We start from the raw sequence: 24781 nt of genomic DNA on the forward strand, positions 1-24781 counted from the left end.
TACTAAGTTTGAATAGTATGGTAACAAAATTAAAATAAAACAACGAAAATCTAGTTTCAAAAAGAAACATATGTTTCAAAATATTCTCCAATCAGGTCACTGCAGGTTCGTACAGCATATGCTAATGATGTCTAAGTGGGCGGGCCCACTATGCTAATATAAGGTAGTGGGAACGGACAGCTGCTCTGATGACGGCTGATATGCTGAGATGAAGGCGCATGCGCAGTAGTACGATGGCCCATTGCTGGTTCACAGTAACGCCTGCGCAAAGCAGTGAGTAGTGTGGAGAGTTGAGGAGTGAGAGCCGGTGTTTAGTTGCTGGAGTGGTCCCGATTGCGGCTTCTCTATGGCAGCAGGAACGGTGAGTTCAGGCTCAGTCACTTTAGGCTGATTTTTTGGTGTCTGTGGGTCAGCCGCCATCTGAGGGAGCTGAGGATGTTCCGGGGAATGAGTTCGAGGCAGCGGCTACGACTGCAGTGATTCACCGGCGGCCCATGGTACTGATTGGGTTTGATTGGAAGGCGCCCTTGGTCGGCTTGGATACGTTGAGTGGTGGTGGGCGAGTGAGTAGGCAAGGCCCCACCGTTAGCGCGGTGATCGGAACCCGAGACCTGTCCGTAGCTCGGGGTCGGGGTCGGGGCTGGGGCTCAGGGGCTCAGGAATGCGACTGGGGTTGAGGGGCTGGGATCTTGGGCAGGGTGCTTTGTCGGACACGGACTCCGGGCTCGCGTTCATGACCACCTCAGTGATGCTGACACCTTAGAGGTAGCGCTCGAGCTGTGGAGTTGGAGGACCAGAAATAACTTCAACCCAGACTAGCGGTTACGTTCTTATTGTCACTGTTGCTTTCAGGAATGGGAGTTTTAATCTCACTTGCCGAGGAAGACCTGCTTGTGCGTTCAGGAATGAGCTGTTGGTGTGACTTGGTTAGTGTGTAGTACCCTGGTAGGGACTTTTTGTTTTAATAATAATTGGGCAAGATTCAGGAACTTCGCAGAATCGGAAACTTGAGCAATCTAGTCTAAGTGCAAATTGTGGGAACAGTGGTTTTGTGGTGCTTCTCAGGAATACATTTACGTGCAGAATAGTAAATTATATTTTTTTCATGATTTCCATCACGAGGTGTCCTAATCACAGCTAACCATCTAGGATGGTTGCCCGTCTGTATTCTAATCTCTGATATGTTTAGGTTAATTGAGAGTTGCCTGTTGTAGGGTGTGGAAGATCATAGCTGTGCTGCTGTAAATGTTTTTGTAGGAGACAGAATGTTTTGCTTGTGCGGGTCCTTGCAACTCTGTGTGACATTTTTTATTTTATAATGTAGGCGCTGTAGTAACCTTTGTAATCGCTAAATCAGTTAACTTAAGTAATGCTGGATGTAAAATGACATGGGTGGTGAAATTGTAGTTTTACCCCTTTTATCAGTTATAACTGTTACAGTACTTTTTTCAGAAGTACCAATAGCTCATAAGCCTAATTTTACTTTTCTTTCTCGCACATCCCTCTCTATTTCTCCTTCCCCATCATTGGTTAGTTGGTGTTCCTATTAGCTACAATTATTAATTCTAAGCATAATGCACTACTGATGGGTCTGATGAAACATTAATAGTTAGCTGAGTTAATTCACCCACAGCTGGTCTCAGTGTCCTTGGGTTTGGGCGAAGAACAATCGGTCACAGTTCCCACTCCTGATTGCTGTCCTCTGATGATTGCTGAAAAATGCTTTTGAATGTTTGCCTGGTGAGGCCAGGATCAGTTGGTTCTGTGATGCCTCAGTGGTCAAATAGATGACCAACATGCATTGCCCAGACTAGCAGATGGAGAATGACTTTGGAGAGCTCCTGGAGAGTTGCTCTGGTGGCAAAAGCACAACCAGTGTGAGTTGCTTCCTTTAGGAGAGAACAGCTGAATTGGAAAAATGAATTCTATTTGGGATCCCATTTAAAAAAGATAGCCAGCTATTAAGGTTTTGTGCATTTTTTTCAATTTTTTAAAAAAATACATTTTTTGTTTAATTACAAGATTTTGATACTAGGGAGGAGAGATTGAATGTGTTATTGAGACCAGTGTGAAAGGGAACTGAATCAACCACTGCGTTAATATTACCCTGAGTGCATTGTTGGCCGAGTGCATTACATCGTCTGAAGTTTTGTGTATTAAACCCTTCTCCTTCCAGGCTGCTAACACCATAATATGCAGTTTAAATACACAAATGAAGAAAAAAAATGTTTGTGGTGATTTGATCTTTAGAATGGTCGTAATGAAGAAATCTATTTTTAATGCATGCTCTTTGCTCAATGTAGGTATAGAGTAATAAAAACAATAAAGAAAGGGCTGACTACATTTTTATATCGCTTCTCATGACCATTGGATGTCTCAACGCGCTTTAAAAGCCAGTGAAGCTGTACGTGTAGTCACTGTCGTAATGTAGAAAGAGGCATACAATGTTGCAGAGATTAGTGGTTGGCATTGAAGATTAGGAAAATTTGGATGGTTTAAAAAATGGAGGGAGAAAATGGATTGAAATAAACTAGCAAGAAATACAAAAACAGACAGCAAGGGCTTCTACTCAAAAATATAAAAAGGAAGACAGTAGTTAAAGTAAAAATTGCTTCCTTACAGAATGAAACAAGGAAATGGCAGAGACTCTGAACAAATATTTTGTATCTGTCTTCGCAGTGGAGGATACTAAAATCATCCCAATAATAGTAGAAAATCCGGGGCAAAAGGGAACCTATAAAACAGTCATTATCATGAGAGAAAATGTACTAGGAAAGCTAATGGGACTGAAAGCTGACAAGTCCCCTAGACTTGATGGTCTGTGTCCTCGTGTCTTAACAGAAGTGGTAGCAGAGGTAGTGAATATGGATTCATTGTAATCTTCTAAAATTCCCTAGATTCTGGAAATGTCCCTGTGGATTGAAAAACTGCAAATGTACACCCCGAATCAAGAAAGGAGGGAGACAAAGCAGGAAACTAAAAGCCAGTTAGTCTAACATATGTCACTGGGAGAATGCTTCCTTAGTAAAGGAGTCCAGCAGTAGCAGACCATTTAGAAAATCATAATGCAATCAGGTAGAGGTAGCATGGTTTTGTGAAAGGTAAATTGTATTTGACAAATTTCTTAAGAGTTCTTTTGAGGAGACAACATGCTGGGTGAATGTCGAGGAGCCAGTAGTTGTGGTGTATTTGGATTTCCAAAAGACATTTGATAAGATGCCACATAAAAGGTTACTGCACAAGGGGCAAGCCCATGGTATTGGGGGTAATATTTTGGAAATAGGATTGGCTAACTGACATGAAACAGATAAATGGGTAATTTCAGGTTGGCAAACTGTAGCAGATGGGGTGCCACAGGGATCACTGCTGGGGGCTCAACTATTTATGACCTATATTGATGGCTGGTAGGATGGATTTGCTGATGATAGAAAAGTTAGTGTAAAAGCAAGTTGTGAGGAGGACAAGAGCTTGCAAATGAATCTAGATAGGTTAATTGACTGGGCAAAACTTTGGCAGATGGAATATAATATGGGAAAATGTGTGGTTATCCACTTTGGTAGGGAGAATGGAAGAGCAGAATTTTATTTAAATCGAGGGAGACTACAGAATGCTGCAGTACAGAGGTATATGGGTGTCCTCATACACAACACAAAGTTAACATGCAGGTCCAGCAAATAATTAGGAAGGCAAATGGAATGTTGGCCTTTATTGCAAGAGGGCTGGGAAGGTCATAGGTATTAAGGGATATAGGGCAATGATGGATATGTATGCAGATAGGTCAAAGATCAGTCATGATGCTGAATGATAGCTAAATGGGCTACTCCTGTTCCTATGTTCCACTGGCCATTTTTGCTGACCTATATTAGCTCATGGTCCTGTAACACTTTTTTTTCATCCTTATTTCAAATCCCTCCATGCTCTGCCCTGCCTATCTCTCTGACCTCTTCTTGTCTGACAACAACCCTTGGGGAATGTGCACCCCTTTAATTCTACAACCTTTATTTTATTTGCTCCGCTACTAGCATTTGTTCCTTTAGCTGTCTGGTCCCTAGTCTCTGACATTCCTTCCCTAAGCCTCTGCCTTTTACCCCTCTCTCTCCTCCAAGATATTCCTAAAAATCTACTACCTCTTTGACCAACTTTGGCCACCTGTCTGTGTTATGTGTCTCTTGTGTCAAATTTTGTTTGTTAGCATTCCCATGATGCACCTTGGAACATTTTACTGCAGTTGTCTTCACTATTATTAAAGCAAGTGCCATCTTAGTAAAAAAAACCTGCTGTGTGAGAGCCGCATCGACTACTAAATTATCATTGCTTACTACTCCAGTAACTCACTTGGGCCAAAAAAATACACAACACCAATGATTGAATACTCTGCTAGTTCTAAGGTGGTTGCTATAGTAATATAACTGTTACTATACAACGCACACACTTGGATGTACTTATTGGCGCACATTGTACCATGTGGTCAATGTGACATGTAAAGAAAGCTGACTTTTGATAGGCTCGGTACACATTTTTAATGTTAAAAATAAAATAAATAGGAATATAATGCTGGATTGGGCTCTAGCTTGCCACGACCCTCTGAGGATAAAGTGGTTATTGAAAATGGATGGAAGGAGTTGGAGAACTGCACTTAGTGTCGCTGGGAGCTGCCACTGGCTTGAGGGCCTTGCAATGAAGAACACTCTTACTGCATTTAAGGTGCTATATAAATGCAAGCTGTGCACATTAAGTGAAATGTCAGCAGTGGCTGATTTAGCGATGAAGCAAATTGTCTAATGTAACGTGATGAATTTGCAAGTGTTTTTGGTTGAACATCAGATTGCTATAGCTTTTATAATCCACAGCTGTATAGATCAGTGGAATCTCATCCGCTTTCTATCAGACAGGCAGGAACTTAATTTTCATTTGCGTAGATTTTAATGTTGTTGTATTTCAAAGGGTATACTCCAAGGAAAACTGTTCACATGGCAGTGTTTACATTATCTGTATTTGTAGTAGAAAGGGGTAAGTGTTTTAACTTGCTATAGCAGTAGCATAATTGTATATTATGGAGGCATGTTCCTGCAAGAGGATTTCTCGAGCTTTGTGCACACGACCCACTCTTGCTCACTGTCCAGTTTCCTGAAAAATCATGACACTTCCCCAGCTGTTATCAGCTAGAACATTAGGTTCTGAGTAAAACGCAAGTCGTTAACCATCATTATACACAATTGTAGAAATGGACAATAGTGTGGAAAGAGCAATGAAGAAAGTGATCAGCTATAGATAAGTAGGCAAGTTAAAATCTGACAGCATTTGTAATAAGTATTTCAAATTGTAAGGGATATATTCCCATCTTTGTGGGAAGGATGACAGTGATTACCTAAGAAAATCAATGAAAAGTAAAAGATTACCAGTTTTATCTGTGAAACACTGCTGAATTCTAAGGCAGTTGAGCTATTTGACCAACATTCTGGTGGATGAACCAGAACTTCAACATCGGTAAGACTAAAACCACCCTATTTGGCTCCCAGAATTTCTACAGCCAAGCTTCCAGATTTTTTTAAAATTTATTCATTCATCCCTTGCATTTATTGCCCATCACTAACTGTCCTTGAGAAGCTGCCTTCTTGAACCACTGCAGCCCCTGAGTTATAGGAACATTCAAAGTGCTGTTAGGAAAGGAGTTCCAGTAGTTTGACCCAGCAACAACGAAGGAATGCTGATATAGATTCAAAAAAGGATGGTGTGAGGCTTGGAGAGGAACTTCCAGGCGGTGGTGTTCCCTTGCATCTGCTGCCCTTGTCCTTCTAGGTGGTAGATGTTGTAGGTTTGGAAGGTACTGTGGAAGGAGCCTTGGTGGGTTGCTGCAGTGCATCTTATAGATGGTACGCACTGCTGCCACTATGTATTAGTGGTAGAGGGAAGGAATGTTGAAGATGGTGGATGTGGTGCCAATCAAATGGGTTGCTTTGTCCTAGATGGTGTCAAGCTTCTTGAGTGTTGTTGGAGCTGCATTTATCCAGCCAGACAAGTAGGGGGAGTTTTCCATCACACTCCTGACTTATGCCTTGTAGATGGTGGACAGGCTTTGGGGAGTCAGCAGGTGAGTTACTTGCCGCAGGATTCATAGCCTCTGCTCTTTTGTCCAGGTTTGAACCGAGGCTGTAATGAAGCAGGAGCTGAGTGACTCTGGCAGAGCCCACACTTGTGTCAGTGAGTAGGTGCCACTCAATGGCACTGTCAATGAAACCTTGCATCAATTTGTTGCTGATTGAGACGAGCCTGTTAAGTTGGCAATTGGCCCAGTTAGATTTGTCTTGGTCTTTGTGGGCAGGACATATCTGGGCAATTTTCCACATTGTTAGGTAGATGCCAGTGTTGGAGTTGTACTGGGACAGTTTGACTCGGGTTGCGGTTGGTTCTGGAGCACAAGTCTCCAGTACTGTTGCCAGAATGTTGTCAGGGCCCATAGCCTTTGCAGTATCCAGTGCCTTCAGTCTTTCTTGATATCATGTGGATTCAATCAAATTGGCTGAAAACTGGCATCTGTGATGCTGGGGACTTCATGAGGTCCACCTTTTCACCCAGTTGCCAGCTCAAACTTAACCTGATGTGCAACTTAGTCTTTTTAACCTTTTTTTCTATTTGTTCTTTAATATGGGTGACCCTGGTAATGCAGTATTTATTCCTTGTCTCTTTGTCCTGAGGGCATCAAGTAAAGCATGTAACGTGGGACTGGTGCCATATGTAGATGCTCTCTCTTCAGTTTCTATGCCCTAAGAGGGTGATGGCACCACGGACCTCCATGTAGACTAGACTAGATACAAATGGTAGATTATATTCCCTGAAGGACATTGGTGTATCAGTTGGTTTTTTACGTCAATAGGACAGCTTTATGGTCAACGATTTGCCAGATTTATTGCATTCAGTTTCAAAGTTTGCCATGGCTTAATCGGAACACATGGGGCACTTGTCTAGTACCAGATTACTTGCTGCTTTTACCCTAACCTTGACTTCAGACCCAACATCCTATTCTTCAAAAATGCTGTCTGTAACATCACTCGCCTCCACCCGTGCCTTACCATGACTGAAATCAACATACGTGCTTCTTCTCGGGTTCCGGCTCAGTTAAGCCCAACACACCCTGGCATTGATCCCATCCAAAAAGCTATAGTACATATCCTGTCCTGTACTAAACCCGCCACTGGCATCCCATCATGCAAAGTCAAAATTTTAATAAATTTAAATTCTTTCACCCTACTCTGCAGCTCCCTAGTGAACTGTTTATTTTTTTGTCCTTCCTGAAAAGTTCCTGATCAATATGGCAGGGAAATAACTAGGTCGGCTGATTGCCCTGATGGATGAACAGGCCAATATGATGCATGTGAGCAACTTTTGGAAATAGTCTTGTTGCTTCTCACCATCTCTGCGCTGGTGTATCCAAAGGGGAAGTTCTAGATTATCTAAGATGTAATTTTGATTCATGGTGCAGTTAACACATTGTAAAGCTTTACAGAAAACTGGAGTAGAACTGTCATCAGACATCAGAATCTCTGTAGCCCATAAAGATAGGTTTGAACATTTGTAAGCAGAGGTGAGACTCAATGCCAACGATTCATTTCTAAGATATTTTACCATTTACCACCCTGTTGTCAGTGATGATGTCAGCTGCCATGGATCCTTCCCAAAGTTGAGTTAAGTTAACCACAAGGTTCAAAACTAGCAGCTAGTCATAAGGAAGAAAATTATTTAAGAAAATGTCTTCCTGCACCATGCTTTGGAGATACTTTTCAATATGGGATCTTAGTGCAATTTCTTTGGCAAAGTGGAGGGACTGTCATTCTTGGGCTGCCCAGATCTGCATTGCACAAATGTCTGGGAGCAGGTCTCTTGCCTGTAATTTGTGCATGGCCTAGATGTGTTTGTTTATTTTTAAACTAAATCTTGGTGATCAGTGTTTAATGACCTATCTTTTGAACCTATTTCTTGAGATCAGATGTGAAGTAATTTTAGTCTGTGTTTTAGGAAGTGACTTCACTTTACAGCCCTGTTTAATTTTCTCTTTACAGCATGTACAGAATTACAGCCTGCTCTAAATCTCAAGAGGTGATCTGCTTCCACTTTCCTATGAAACCTTGTTGCCAATAGAAACAAACAGAGTGGAAAATGCTCCCAGGGGTCGGTGTGTTTGGGACAGGCACCACTGCACGGGTTTTGGTGCCACTGTTGCGTGCTGAAGGCTTTACCATTGAGGCACTCTGGGGAAGAACGGAAGAAGAAGCCAAGCAGCTGGCAGAGGAAATGAACATTTCATTCTACACAAGCCGGACTGATGATGTCTTGCTCCACCAGGATGTGGATCTTATCTGCATCAATATTCCTCCCCCTCTCACATGCCAGATTGCTGCTAAAGCGTTAGGTACAGTATTTCCTTTCTCTGATTACTATAAGCAGGATCCTGATGTCCTTTGATGCTATCTTGAGATTTTAAAGACTCCTCACTAAAGAACTCTTCTGTGAATGCTAATTGTGTGAATAAAGCAGTGAGTTGAAATGTTACTAAAGAGCTAAATTTTAAAAACGCTATGTTTCTTTAGGAATTGAGGCTCCTTTTCTGATCAGAAAGTGGCGGGCTGGTGGCATGTTGTCTGCTCCTGTGTTGCTGGCAAGATCACCTTAGTAAAACAAACTGTTCATTGTCCTGTCCTCTGTGGTAACATGATTGGCCTGCACAACCTGACAACCTATTGTGAAAGCAGAGTCCATCTGCTTTTTTTTGTGACACTGATTTTTTTGAACTTCAGTACAAATTAAATCTCAGGTTCAAATGTTTCAGATAATTCTGACACACATTAAAGGTAACTTTATAACTTGTATTATCTTTACTGATCATAACGACGTTGCAGATGTAACCTTTTGCTATAAGGCTGTTAGATTATTCTTATCAACAGATGAATGCAACTACATTAGGCTAGCTAATTTTTTTTATTTCTGTATTGCATCAATTTTTAAATCTTCATATAAATTTTCCTCGATTGCAAAAAGCCCATTGCACACAGTCACTGTAGTTTTTTAAAAATTATTTGCTAGGATGTAATGCAGTCAATGTCATCATTCAGTTAACAGCAGCAAAAAAAAAAAACAATTGGCCAGTGAAATTTTCTTATGGGTGGCCAGCTCCCCATCTGGTGAACAATGAACTGTAGAACATTGGCACGGAATCTTGTAAAATTGACTGTCAAATATTAAATTAGGCAAACCATGCAGGAACTGTCTGAACTGATAGAAACAGTAACATTTTTCCTCTACTAATTCTGCTTTATTGCAAAGTTAAGCTACAAATGTGAACAATATTTCTACCAGACAGGCAGAAAGCTAATTTGGTGAACACGTTTCTATTGTAAAGGTTCCACACCTAATTTTCAACTGAGGACCATTCATTTGTTAGGGTTGCTAGTTATATGTAGCAGCTTAGGATTTATTTAAATCCATTGTAGTTCCTGGCGTTGTTCAGTTTCCCTGTGTAAAGAGATCACAGGAAGATTGACCTTTCACATGTGCAAAAGAATATACTTGCCTCCTGATAGTTCCAACCAGTTGTATGGCCATTTTAGACTGGAAGCTGTGTAGTGGAGGAAACCTTTGCTCCAAAGAGCTTCCTGGAAATTCATCATCTTGTGCGTAGACAGTATTGTTATGAATGACCACCTGGATGAGGTACCAGAGAGCTATGAAACTGTACCTCCAGCATGAATTGTCAATTGAGGAGATGAAGGAAGGGGAAGAGAGAAACAGTCATGTTCTCTGTTCTCTTCTGAGAGTTCCCTTACTAGTATTACTGATTTCTGTAATAAATAAAATTATATACCAAACCTCCACTACTATAAGATAAAAGTTTAGATCAGCATAACATGATACTAGAATATGTACATTATGTAAATAGGGGAAGTTGTTGGATATGATTTTTCTACTTCTGAAAACTTGTATTATTTGTATTGTTTGAGTTATGCAAACTTCTGGAATAAGCAACATATTCAATAACTTCCTGTGCAATCTCCTTTGAGGATAAGTCCATTGCTTTTCTTAAATGAGAGGCTGATATATTTCTGTAGACTTGTGGCTCGTAAAGACAATACAGATGAAATCTTTGAGGTGGGTCTTTGAGCTAAGTGTTGTGGATTCAAAGGCATATTATAGAATATCTGTACTTCACTGATTTCCCAGGCAAAGATAAATTACCTATTTTCTTTGGCAACCAGTTGCACTGAGTTTATTGTTAAACTGAGGAAATAGCCAGACAGGAAGCTGGGGCAGTAGGGCATACCCTGAACATAAGTACGCTGTGATCATGTGTAAACATGTTATCTTTATGCATACTGCAGCATTAAAAACACACTGGGGATTTTGGATATTTTAAAGTCTGATTGTGGTAATTGTGTAGATGACTCCAGTAAATGAATAGATTCTTTTGTAATTTAGATCCTTTGTTTTTTCCCTTCTTACACTGCTAAATGAATTCAGTATGTACATACCTTTTAAGATAAGTATTCAACCACAGTGGTTATACTTTCAAATTTTGAGGTTGTCAAGAATGGACCATAATTTTCTGTCAAAATAATGGTGGGACTGAGGGCATTTGCTATTATTTATATGTCAATGCTGCAGCAACTTCAGACAAGGGCAGATGCTTGGTTAAACAGGGAAATTCAAATGTGTTGTTCCACTATTAACATCACGAAAATGGCATTTTGCTGCCTGCCTCATGATTGAAATCCATTTAATGGCATGAAGTTGCTGTATTTGCATGGTAGATACAAACTAACCTTTCCACAGAAGATCTTGTCCATTTAAATCTAAGCACCTATAATAACGTGACAAATGTTAATTACTATCAAACAATTTATGTGGGATCTCGTTCCTTTGGGTTTCAATTGTTATAGATTTTAAAAATGTAAAATTAAGTTCTTAATTTTTCTTTTTGTCGTCTTCTCTCAACCCAATATTTATTTTTGCATCATTTCTCTTTCTGTACCAGATTTGACAGTGAATTCACCCACCCAATTTTATACATTCTACTCCGTCTTTGTGTTACTAGTTTCATGGTTCTTCAATCTGATTGGTTAAGAAGATATATAATTGCTTGCCCAGCTACCTAGATTCATGGTTTCCCTAGCTACATTATCAGCTCCTCCCTTAAACTTTCTAAGCAAAATATCATTGAGGTTAAATGGATAAGCCTAACATTGGCTACGATTCATGGCCCTGCTCTGGCAGATATTGCAGACAATTCTTTATCTTAGCATCCACAGAAATATTCCTTTAATTTATGTCTTATGTCTAACTTCTGCTCCTTTCTGAACAGCAAATTTTTGCCTCTGCTTTTGTTTTGAATATGGAGTCTAGCATTTGCCTGATTTTATAATTAAAATGTTTGTGCATGTATTTAAGTGAATGCTTGAAATCTCTCCTGGTCCCACAGTTCCTACAGGCAGCATTGAGACAAGCTCTATATTAATGTGATCAGACCCAATCTCACCAATTGGCAGGCAGAAAAAAACAATAGAAATTGCCAATGGTGTAAAGTGCTCGAGATTGACCCATTTTGATTTGTTTGTACACGTTAAACATGTTTCTATGCAGTTAAATTAGGGTTGAGCAACAATACTTTTCAACTCTAGAACATTAATGTTTAAGAAATTAACATTTAAAAGTCTTGTGTGTTCATGTTTAGCTCAGGGTCTGCGATGTCATTTCTCATGTCAGCTGTACTCCTACTGCAACTTAAAGACAGAAGCCATTTGCCCATTGCTGTTAAACAACAAATTTACTGAAGTGAAATATGTTGTGACTGATTGGTAAAAAGCATGCAGCATTTTAATCTCATGTTGAAAGATGGAAGCCTAATAGAAATAATTGTAATATTATTTATCTACCACTTTATAATACTTAGGGTTACAATTAAAGTTCATGAAACAATGACTTCTGAATAATTTTTTTTATTCATTCACTGGATGTGGGTTTCACTGGCTGAGCCAGCATTTATTGCCCATCTATAGTTTCCCTTGAGAAGGTGGTGGTGAGCTGCCTTCTTGAACAGCTGCAGTCCCTATGCTGTAGGTACACCCAGGGTGCTGTTAAGAAGGGAGTTCCAGGATTTTGACCCAGCGACAGTGAAGGAATGGCGATATATTTCCAAGTCAGGATGGTGAGTGACTTGGACGGGAATTTCTAGGTGGTGGTGTTCCCATCTATCTGCTGCCCTTGTTCTTCTAGATGGTAGTGGCTGTGGGTTTAGAAGGTGCTGTCTAAGGAGCCTTGGTGAATTCCTGCAGTGCATCTTGTAGATGATACACACTACTGCCACTGTATGTCAGTGGTGGAGGGAATGAATGAATGTTTGTGGATATGGTGCCAATCAAGTGAGTGCTTTGTCCTGGACAGTGTCAAGCTTCTTGAGTATTGTGGGAGCTGCACTCATCCAGACAAGTAGAGAGTATCCCATCACACTTCTGACTTGTGCCTTGTAGATGGTGGACAGGCTTTGAGGAGTCAGGAGGTGAGTTAATCGTTGCAGGATTCCTTGTCTCTGACTTGCTCTTGTAGCCACAGTATTTATAATGGTAACCCCCAGGATAGTGGGGGATTCAGTGATGGTAAAGACACTGACTGTCAAGGGGTGATGGTTAGATTCTCTCTTGTTGGACATGGTCATTGCCTGGCACTTGTGTGGTGCGAGTGTTACTTGCCAGTTGTCAGCCCAAACTGGGCTTTGGACATGGACTGCTTCAGTATGTATATGAATTTATTTTTTGCTAAAGATATTATGCTTAATATGCAAGCAGTTTATTGTTCTATTCCATTCCCAAAGCATTCACAGTTAATATTTTTTGAAGCTTTTACCATAATAGCACTGTATCCAGCAGTTTCTCACTATCTGGTCTCCAGTGACCAGCACGTTGAATAGGTTGTCACGTTCTGCATCTGCCTGACTGTGGTTAGACCTATGAAATCTGCATCAGTGTTTCTTACATGTTATGTTTTGGCATTCAGTGATGCAGAGAAAAAGTTAGCTCAATATTGTTACTTTAAAGCTTTGATTTTAAACTGTCAGGAAAGATGGGTTTTTTTGTTTCTCATGTCAGTCGGTATTTCTAGTGATTTCGCTTTCAGAATTGTGATAAATGTTTTTAGCTTTATGTACTAATTAAATGAAAGAAAATGGCAGTGATAAACTAATGTGAATAAACTATTTAATCATGTTTTTTATGGAAATTATTGGTTTTAGATTGCTGAGTTTGAAAAAAGGCACATTTGGGTGATTTTTGTGGTTCATTGCTTATTACTGTTTAATGAATCAAATTAACTTTTGATTTCTTTAGCTTAAATATTTAGTTCAGTTGAGTAAATGCAACCAACATGGTTAACTTAAGTTTAAAAGTCTTGCATCTAGCTCTCATCCGTCAATATATTGCACCGCAAAACAACCATAGACAGCGATGCAGCTGTCATGTGGCACTTTTAAAGTGGGATACTTTCAAGGCGTGACTTTACTTCATGTTCTACAGATGCATCTGCGGCAGGTGGATTGGTGGGGGCAGGGTCAAGTGGGTTTTTCCTTCTTGGGTCCTTCATCACCTAATGCAGGCCCAATCTGACTGTAGTTGCTGGAGGCCAATCATCTCAGCCCCAAGACATCGCTGCAGGGTAGAGTCCTAGGCCCAACCATCTTCAGCTGCTTCAATAATGACCTTCCCTCCATTATTAGATCAGTAGTGGGGATGTTCATCATTTTGCATCCAGTTTGAAAGGGAGAAGAGTGGGTCTAAGACTAATATTTTAAACATAAATAAGGGCAACTATGTGGACATGAAAGCTGAGCTAGCTGAAGTGAACTGGGATACTAGGCTAGGGGATAGATCAGTAGAGAAGCAGTGGCACACATTTATGGGACATTTCAGAATACTCAGAATAGGTATATTCCTACTATAAAGAAAAATTCTAAGGAGAGGACCCACCGTCCATGGATAACTGAAGAAGTTAAGGAAAACATCAAACTTAAGGAAAAAGCATATGACTGCACAAAGATGAGCGGCAGGTCAGAATATAAAGAACGGCAGAGAATGAGGCAGTGGTGAAGTCGGGCAATGTTATAAAGGTGATGTGTGGCGATGTGGTTAAAAGCTCATGTCAGGGTCAAATATGACACTCAGATTTGAACAGTCTTAGACAGTTCAGAGCATGCAGCAAAGACAATGGTTTCAGTCTTTGCCACTATTGGAGGAAATTTCTGCTCATTCAGTACTGGCTGGTGGACAAGTACTCTGCTAATTTAGAGACAGTGGTGGGTTTGCATGAGGTAATAGGTAAAGCTGGGTGCTAGTTTACATGTGAAAACTGTTATTGTGTTTTCGGATGACGCCACCAAGGGACAGCATGTAGATAAGCAATAGGAGGGGGCTAGGGATAGATCCTTCAGGACACCAGAGGTATCTGTATGGGAATGGAAACAGAAGGCATTGAAGGCAGTTTTCTGGCTAGGATTAAATAGATGAGAATGAAACCAGCTGAGTGCAGTCCCACCCAGCTGGGTGACAACACCGAGCGGCACTGGAGGAGGATGCTCCACTGTGATCAACTGTGTCAGAGGCTGCAGACAAGCCATGAAGGGCAAGGAGGGATAGTTTGAATTAATTGCAGTCACATGGGCTGTCATTTGTACTGTCAGAGATGGAAGTCTGGGAGGCAGAGGGGATTCAAACATGGAGTTCTGGGAAAGATGGGCATGAATTTAGGAGACAGTAACGTTAAAGAATTTTGGAGAGGAAGAGTGGTTGGGGAAGGGGCAGTAGTTTGCAAGCGTGGGCGGGTCAAGAGTGTTCTTTATTCGAGGAGAGAGGTGATGACTGCAGATTTGAAAGGGAGAAGGACAGAACCTGAGGAGAGAGAACCATTAGCAATGTCAGCTAGCATGGGAGCCAGGAAGAGCAGTTTGAGTTGTTAATAGTTTCGTGGCAATAAAGAGAGCAGAAGGTGGGTCTGGTGGACAAGCTAAGTCAGAGAGGCATGAGGGGAAATGGGAGGGAAACTAGAGAAAGGTACAACTTCAGGATAAGACTGAGGGGAATTTCGGAGGACGTTCGGCCTGGTGGACTGGGGAAGGGAGAGAAGTGACAATGGCAGTCGATCAGATGGTCTCAGTTTCTGTGCCCAAGAAATCCATGAGCTCCTTGCAACTTTTTTGTTTGTGAGGGTGAACAAGGCAGGGCAAAAAGGTTTAAAAAGACATCTTGCAGTAGAGAAAAGAAGCCAGACATTACTTTTGCAGACGAGGGCAGAACTTGTCAGTGCTTTGTGGTCCATCCAAAACTAGCAGTGTATCAGTTGTCTGATATATCCATTCCAATATACATCTGTTGGACTTAAAGGAGTGGAAATGAGGTCTTTACTGGGGGAATGACAAAGGTGAGAGAGAGGAATGGTTTTCATGAGGATAAAGACATCAAAGGTGAGGTGAGAGGGTGGCTGAGCAGATCAGCTGCAGAAATGTTGTGGCAAGCATGAAGGCCAAAGGCTAGAAGATTGGGATTTTGAATGAAGTTTTAAGTGAATTTTCCAGGTCGGGTATAGAAGGAAATGTTAATTTGTTGCTGTTTCTAAGCAAATTTTTCATTGGCTAATCAAAGCTCATTTAACTTGTACACTGCCTCTATTTTCCAATTTCTTGTTGAACGAAGAAACGTTTGGATATCAGTAAGCCAGAATGCATCAATTAAGTTGCCATTTAAACTTTTCATTTTAGAAAGTTGCCTTTGTGTAGCTATGTTTAACATGATGATGCATCTCAGAACACCTTGGGGGCAAAAAAAGGAAGGTGGAGAGAGCGGTGGAATTGTAGGGTTTTGGTAATGTGGGGAGAAAAGTAACAAGGCAGAGGGGTTTAGGATTGGAGTTTCAGAACTGAATGTAGGCCTTAACCTGCATGAATATAGAAATGAGAGAGAATCCAAAGAAGGCCTGAATCTGAACAATAAGAGGCAAGTATTGGTATTGGGGGCTGGTGGAAGTGGAGATAAACAAATTATACAGGGATTTGTAAAACAAAATAAGGATTTTCAATTGAATCTCTTGGAAGATAAGGAGCAAATAAAGTCTTACAAGTGCAGGTGTAATTGAGGAGCAGAGTTAACTTGGGTAGGGATGCAAGTGGCCATGTTTTGGGTGAAGTTCGGAGGCTGATGAGGAAACAATGGAAAAGTTGAGCCAGGAGTTGAGAAATGTGTGGGTGAGGGTTTCAGCACTGGGGGAATGCCCTCTAAAAGATTATTCAAGAAGTTGTCTCACCACCATCTTCTCAAAATTAGGGATTGGCAACAAGTGCTGTCCTTGCCAGTTCCATCCTTGATTGAACAAAAGAAGTATTATTTCATGTGTTATAGCCATGTTTGAACATATTTAAATCAGGCTATTCAAATTAAATTTTGCTCCCAAAATCCAATTTAAGCTTTTCACGAATAGCACTGATATTGCAGCAGTGTGGTATCTGTGATGAAGAGGATTTTGAGTTTGGTTCAGGTTAAGGAGGATACTGGATAATGCAACATCAGTCTCAGCCTGATCGAGCAATAAGTGAGAGGGACAGAATTGAAGGTTTGGGTGTGGAATTCTTGGTGGCATCCATGCATTATGGAGTCACACTTGCTGCTAAGTTGGGAAAAAAATTATCTTGTACCTTATTTGCAAATAAGGAGTGACCTTTGTAAATATTTAAACTTTGCTTTAATAAAAAGGAGCAGTTAATATTGGATATTAAATTTTAACATTTTATTTACAGAAATATTTTCTCATCAATCATGAATGTTAGGAAACCAAATAGCATTCCACATTTCCTAATATTTGTGTTAAGTGTCTAATTTTAAAGTTACCTTGTATTTTTGTGGATTGACAGGATTTAATAGTTCTTAAAATTAAACCATTTCCTAAGTAATTTGAATTGGTATTGCTGTTTGGGCTTTACTTGCAATATTAAAGTAAAATTTTAAAATAAATGGTTATGATAATACAGAAGAAAAGTAATTATTTTTTTATAAAAACACTATCACTCTTATACTTTTTTTATTTCATTGTTGGCAAAGGAGAGTGAGCCTAATGGTTTGAACTATGCATAGTAGCACTGTCAATCTTTATTGATGCATTACGGAGGTAGACATGGAGAGAAAATAATGAAAAAGAACCTCGAAGCACATTACTGATTTAAGTCCTTTGATATCACTTGGATTCTTCTAATCCATACCTTATGTGTTTCCAGGGTGCATGACATCTACAGAATATGTCACAAGTATAAAATTGACCTTGATATATGTATGAGAGATATGGTAGCACAATGGCTATGTTACTGGACTGGATGATCCAGAGACATGAGTTTGATCAGTAAAATAATTAAATTAAATCTGGAAATTAAAAAACTGTTTTAAGTAACAGTGACTATAAGACTACTAGATTGTCATAAAACCCATCTGATTCACTAATTACCTTTAGAGCAGGAAATCTGCCATCCTTGCTTGGTCTGGCATATCAGTGACTCCAGATCCACAGCAATATTGTTGACTCATAAATGCCCTCTGAAAGATTATTCCAGAAGTTGGCTCACCACCATCTTCTCAAAATTAGGGATTGATAATAAATGCTGTCCTTGCCAGTTCCATCCTTGATTGAACAAAAGAAGTATTATTTCATATGTTATAGCCATGTTTGAACATATTTAAATCAGGCTATTCAAATTAAATTTTGCTCCCAAAATCCAATTTAAGCTTTTCACAAATAGGCCACAACTCCTGATTCCCTGCATCAACAAAGCCTGTCATTGAGGAGAACAGTTGCAACTAAGTCCTCACTTTTTTCTCTGCTTGAGGTGCAGGTACCTGGGCTTTGCATGGTATCTTCTGACAGCACCGCAGCTGAGATTGGTAACTGATTAATGGATGGATCTTTCAATGAAGTAGCATACTGTGCTTTCACATGTCACTTAAGTAGTTTGGATCATGGGAGATCAAAGTCAGTGCACCAAATTTTCATATTTACATTGCTAAAATTGGTTCTTATCCCATTGGTGGATTCATAGATCTATGAAAATGTGGTCTCCTGTCAGAATTAGAGAGCTTCTTTTAGCCAAGTTAATATGGGCAGACCAGTATGGTGTTGTCCTGATTCAAACTATAGAAGTGTCAAATGTAAAAGTTCCTTAGCATGTTGTATGACTGTACCATTTATGGTTAACTTTTAAATCAGTGATGATCTGGCTTAATGTAAATATATAACTGATTTTGTAATTGGAGTTCACTGTCTACAGTGCTGCATTGAAATAATTGAAGTTGCTGCACATCCCTCCCTTCCAGTAGCCTACCTGTCCACACTTCCTTTAATGCCCTGAACTCACATTTTTCTCTAGGTTCTCTCCTATCTCCTCTTGTGCCCTTGCTGAGCTTATCTTGTTCATGAGACTGATCTCCTGTTCCCTTGATCCCATTCCCACTAAACTGCTTATCATGCAACCTCCCTCCTGGCCCCCATCCATGCTAGCTGATATTGTAAGTGGCTCTTTCTCTTCAGATGTAGTCTCTCTTCTTTAAATCTGTTGTCATCACCCCCTCCTCAAAAAATCGACACTTGACACTCTGTCCTTGGAAACTACCAACTGACCTCTAACCTGCCATTCCTCTTCCCAGTCCTCAAACGTGTTGTCGCCTTCCATATCCATTGCCAGACTCCTTGTTTGAATCCCTGGAAACAGGTTTCCACCCTGTTAAAGTATCAAAACCGCTTTTATCAAAGTCATAAATCACATCCTATGTGACTGTGTCAAAGATAAACTTTCCCTCCTCGTCCTTCTTGACCTGGCTGCAGCCTTTCATGGAATTGACCACACCATCCTCCTTCAATGCCTCTCCATGGTCATCCAGCTTGGCAGGACTGCTCTCACCTGGTTTCATTCGTACCTATCTAACTGTAGCCAGAGAATCATTTGCAATGGCTTCTTTTCCTGCTCCTGCATCGTTACCTCTGGTGACCCCCAAGGATCAATCCTTGGCCTCCTATTTCTTATCCACATGCTGCCTCTTGGTGACATAATATGATGGCATGGTTAGTTTCCACATGTACGCTGATGACTCCTAACTGTACCTCACCATCACCTCTCTCAACTCCAAAGTTGCTGAACTATCAGACTGCTTATCTGACATCCAATACTAGGTGAGCAGAAATTTCCTCCAATTAAATATTGAGACGATTGATGCCATTGTTTTTGGTCTCTGCTCCAAACACCATTTCCCCAACTACCAATTCTCTTCGTCTCCCTGGCTACAGTCTGAGATTAAACCTGTCTGTTCACAAGCTTGGTGTCACATTTAATTCTGAGGTGAGCTTTCAATCTCATATTTGACATCTCTAAGACCACCTTTATCCACCTCTCTTATATCACCCGACTTTGCCCCTGTCTTAGCTCATTTTCTGCTGAAACCCTCATCCATGCCTTTATTACCTCTGGACTTGATTGTTCCAACGCGTTTCCTGTCTGGTCTCCCACATTCAGCCCTCTGTAAACTTGAGATCATCCAAAACTCTCCTGTCCATGTCTTACCTCACAGCAAGTCCCATTCCCCTACCATCCATGTGCTTGCTGACTTTTATTGTTCACCAGACAAGCAATATCTTGATTTTAAAATTTACATCCTTGTTTTAAAATCTCTCCATGGCCTTCCTCCTCCTCATCTCTGTAATCTTCCCCAACTCCACAACCTTCCAAGATATCTGTGCTGCTCTAATTCTGGCTACTTGTGCATCCCCAGTCATAATTGCTCCACCATGTGTGGCTATGCCTTCAGTTGCCAAGGCCCCAAGCTCTGGAATTCCCTGTCTACACCTCTCTGCCTCTCTACCTTGTTTTCCTCTTTAAGACACTTCTTTAAAATATACTACTTTTTCTAGATTTTGGTCATTTGACCTAATATCTCCTTATGAGGCTTGGTGTCATACTTTGTTTTATAATGCTCCTGTGAAGGGCCTTTGAATGTCTCATTACAATAAAGGTGCTATATAAGTTGTTGAATGAATGCAACACCGCTGAATAGTTCAGCAAATAATTTCCACAAGTATCATTTTTAAACAAAGCAGAGTGTGTCTGATTTATTTTTGGGTGATTTTCACTCTACAAGGTCTGTAAATTGTAGATGGTCCAAATAACTATAATAGTGCCTCAGTATTGTGAAGAATGTGGTAACCATTTGTAGAAAATACCAATATGGGAGAACAGCAGGGTGGTTTTGCTTTAATTAGCACTTTGTGATTAAGCGTATTTATTTCTGAATACAAGCCCTTTCATAACCTGTGGAGGTGTTAAGCCAAGCCAATTTCATGTAACTGCGTGTTTCACGATGCTAATAAAACTGGTTCTTCAGCTATTTCTGAAATCATTGGCTTGCTAAGTACAAAGTTAAATGTTTGGGAGAGACAGTACAATATCACAAATGTAAAAAGTAGAAGGCTATGCCAACTCTTACAGTAAGCGCTAGCTATACTGGCTAATGATTGAAATGCTCGTGTTTGGATTTCTACCGAATAACATTGTTGAAGAAAAATACTCTTTAGTCTTTGTCAGTGTAGGTTAATACGGAAAGATTTCAGTTTTATTTGTCCGAAGGCTCTGTTTTATGTTAGGCAGTGGTGCCAATTGAAGAACTTAAGCAAATTAAATTTCTCCATTTGACCTGCTGAAGGATGGTGTGATCTTGATTGTAGAAAGCAAGTTGTTGGGAGCAGGGGAGATGTGAATAATATGAGGGAAAGATGAGTCATAGACAATAAAAAAGTCCTTACAGAAAATGCACTTTGGATTGGATTTTGCTGTCAGCAGCAAAGCAACATTGCTCACCAATACTCTCCAAGAAAGCTGCCACAAAGATCTTGTGATCATTGTAGCATGATTTTCTCCTTATTCAACATCAAATGGAAGTTGGTGCCAAATAAGACCATAAGACATAGGAGCAGAAATTAGGCCATTCTGCCCATCAAGTCTGCTCTGCCATTCAATCGTGACTGATAAGTTTCTCAACCCCGTTCTCCTGCCTTCTCCCCGTAACCTTTGATCCCCTTACCAATCAGAACCTATCTGTCTCAGTCTTAAATACACTCAATAACCTGGCCTCCACAGCCTTCTGTGGCAATGAATTCTATAGATTCACCACTCTCTGGCTGAAGACGTTTCTCCTCATATCTGTTCTAAAAGGTCTTCCCTTTACTCTGAGGCTGTGCCCTCAGGTCCTAGTCTCTCCTACTAATGGGAACATCTTCCATGTCCACTTTATCCAGGCCTTTCAGTATTCTGTAAGTTTCAATCAGATCCCCCCTCACCCTTCTAAACTCCATTGAGTATAGACCCAGTGTCCTCAAACGTTCCTCATATGTTAAGCCTTTTGTTCCTGGGATCGTTCTCGTGACCCTCCTCTGGACCCTCTCCAGGGACAGAACATCCTTCCTGAGATACGGGGCCCAAAATTGCTCACAATATTCTAAATGTGGTCTGACCAGAGCCTTATGTCAAGGGGATCTCTATGCATCCAGTGACAAGTGATATCATCAAGCAGGTTAAGCAACTAATCACATTGAACTGTTCTCACAGATAGCAAACCAGAAATCAAAAGCACTTAATCCTTTCACTTTTAATTTTTACAGATAGCAAAGTAAATTATTGGGACGAATGTATGGGATTAAGATAGAAGCTGAAATATCATGAAATTGAGAAAGCATAAAACTATGTAGAACAATTTTTATGATAATGGAGAAATTTGATATTCAACAAATATAAAATTGCTCCTTCAGGACCAGTGAGGCTGCTAAGCAGTAAAAATGAACTACGATGCTATTAAAAACCCAGTTACACCTTATTCAACAAGGTATAACTTTTTTTTTTCAAGAGTTTTATAGCAAGACTGTTCAATGATTTCTATTTGAGTGCAGTTTGGGGTAGACTTCAGCACATTTATGGAGAAGCGTTGAATCATTGAATGATAAGAGTTCAGCCTTGAACTGCACATATATGGATTCCAGAAATTGCTGTCAGTTTCAGTGGAGTAAATGTGGACGTTTTTGCTGTCCTTATCAACACAAGATCCTGGCCATTAAATTCAAAGGGCAACAGCGCAGATACTATGTTTATAATTGGGAGAAAATAATAGGATTTCTGAGATTTGAGGTGATGCTCACAGTGATTGGAGTTGGCAAAGATTTGATCAAATTTGTGAATAGTTTCAGCCTTAACATCTTCATAAAATGTGAACAGAGGAGGAGAGTGTGCTATTCTTTGTAAGTCTTAACCAAATTATTTTTTCCTATTGCCAGTTTGCAGTGTTTAATCATGTAAAAAAAAATGCAAATTCTTTCCTCCTCAAGTAACTGGTCACAAAATCCCAGTGAACAAGCTAGTGTAAACTATGAAATGAACTAGTCAATAATTGTCAGATTCTGAAAAGTTGTTTGTGTTTTGGAGAATGGTGCCCTGAGCCCTGTGTGTTGAATTTTGCCAGACCTTCTCCAGTGCTCTCTTTTTTTTTCATAGCTTAGAGGTGATTTGTTTAATTGTGCAAGCTGTAACTTAAAGGGCCAACTGGCATGCAGCTTACGCAGCAATCTCTGGGTTGCCATGCAGCCGTGGTGCATAGAGGGAGCATTGCTACTCTCCCACCGTCTTTTTAAAAAAAAATCCCCACATATGGTAACCAATGGTGAGCTGGCTGTTCACTTCACAACCAGATTGGTTTGTTTGCTCATGGGCCACTGAGGCATGAGCTTTCTACACTGTTTAGGGGAGGAAAGACACTGCTGCTTGTTCTAATAATATTAATAATGTGGTTCACCAACCACAGATATACTGCTCTTTGTGTCTTTTGAAACAATTTTTCTTTAGCCATGGCATGTGTAGTGTTTTTCATTCTAGGACTTTTATGATGAGAGGGCCACTTACAATAAACAGTTGTATTGACAATTGGCAGGAAGCTGTAGGCAGTCATCTTAATACCATATTTATCCTTCCACATTGAAGGGTTTTTTTGCTCCTTAGCTATTGCCGGTTGTACATCTGTGAGGAAGGAATATGACATACAAACCAGGTTCTTGTGACCATTAGCTTCAGTTTCCTGTTGGACCCAATTCCTGTCTATAAAGATGGTGGTTTCAATGATATAATCTCAATTCTCAAACACATATTCTCAAATATGGTCTGATCCATTTTTAAACTTGTGTTTAGTAAACTGACGTGGCTGATGAGAGTTCAATAGAATGACAAAACCACAAGTCCTATGGTAAGCATTGTCTGTATGTGGCTGTGATTCATTGTTTTTCTAACAATGACTTAGAAAAATGTTGCTATAATAAACCTGAGTTGGACTGCCCAGGAAATGTTTCAAGAGGGTTTCAGTCATGTTTTGTCTGTTAGTCTAATTGTCAGTAAGATATGTGATTTAATTGAAGAGAAACAGTAATTATAATTGAATAATAGGAAATACCAAGAAATGCATCATTTGTAGCTTAATTCCAGTTGGGCCATATCATAGCCTACAATCTCTCTTTACACTAGCTCTTTCAATTACAGTCGCGACAAAGTATGCAACAAAGATTCCTGTATTGTAGGCCATTTGGATCTTCAATGTAGGATGCAGAATTTACATTATTTACATAGTATTTCTAAATTAATGTGTCTTTCCAGTCTTTTTTCAATAATGACAATTTATATAGCACCTTTTTAACGTAATAATTCATTCCAAGGTGCTTCATAGGAGCTATAAAACAAAGTATGACACTGAGCTGCATAAGGAGAATTAGGTTAAATGACCAAAAGCTTGGGCAACGAGGTGAGTATTGAGGGATATCTTAAAGGAGGAAAGGGAGGTGTAGAGGTGTAGGGAGAGAATTCCAGAGCTTGGGGCCTAGGCAACTGAAGGCATAATGGAGCAATTAAAATCGGGGATGCAAAGGAGGCCAGAATTAGAGTGCAGATATCTTGGAGGATTGTGGGGTTGGGGGAGATGAGAGATAGGGAGGAATGAGGTCCTGGAGGGATTTGAAAATGAGGGTAATGATTTTTAACTTGAAGCATTGTTGGATCAGGAATTGATGTGGGTGAATGGGACTTGGTGTACACATAACAGGGTTTTGGATGAGCTCGTCTAAGGAGGATTCAGGATGAAAGTCAGGTGTCTGGAGGCAGGGTTGGCACTACCACTAAGTGAACCAGGCAGTCGCCTAGGGCGGCAAGGTTTGGGGGAGCAGCAAAAACTGCTGACTTTTTTAAAAATTGGAACTGAAAGCCAGTTGGAAACCCAGGAAGCTGCCCAAAGGTCGGAAGCAGCCATTCCTGCTCTGTTTCTGACAGTTGCTGAAAGTGGGAAAAGACTGCAGATTGGAAGAGCTGCTGCTCATTGACTGTATAAGAAAGATAGAGTGACAGACCCAATTACTTTGTGGAAAATACTCTGACTTTGTGTGGCTTGACTTGGCTGAGCCTGCAGGTGGCACCTGCCAGAGAGACTGACAGACAGCACAGTGGCCAAAGCTGGTGTCTAGCTTTTTTTAAAATCAATTTTATAACCAATGTCATGCTTGTCTATGCCACTTTTTGTGCAGAATCATGACGGTCATATTGTTAGAAACATGGAAACCCCTTTCAGCTCATCCTGGCAATGCCTGTAGAAGAAGGGAGAAGACACTGGGAACCCCAACATATGTGCTGTTCCAAACCAACAAGGGG

The 24781-nt window shown here is 40.3% G+C and overlaps 1 protein-coding gene across 1 annotated transcript in view; it reads left to right on the forward strand.

The window, feature by feature from the left end:
* Window positions 1-240: 240 nt before the first annotated feature.
* The window catches only part of LOC121280585 (glucose-fructose oxidoreductase domain-containing protein 2-like), a 40963-nt gene continuing 16422 nt past the window's right edge, over window positions 241-24781 (forward strand). The window contains exons 1-2 of the mRNA XM_041192745.1: window positions 241-361; window positions 8058-8407. Of these exons, the coding sequence (XP_041048679.1) occupies window positions 8155-8407 (253 nt within the window). The 5' untranslated portion in view covers window positions 241-361; window positions 8058-8154. The remainder of the gene's footprint in view (window positions 362-8057; window positions 8408-24781) is intronic.

This window comes from Carcharodon carcharias, chromosome 7, assembly GCF_017639515.1.
Source record: "Carcharodon carcharias isolate sCarCar2 chromosome 7, sCarCar2.pri, whole genome shotgun sequence".
NCBI classification, from domain to species: domain Eukaryota; kingdom Metazoa; phylum Chordata; class Chondrichthyes; order Lamniformes; family Lamnidae; genus Carcharodon; species Carcharodon carcharias.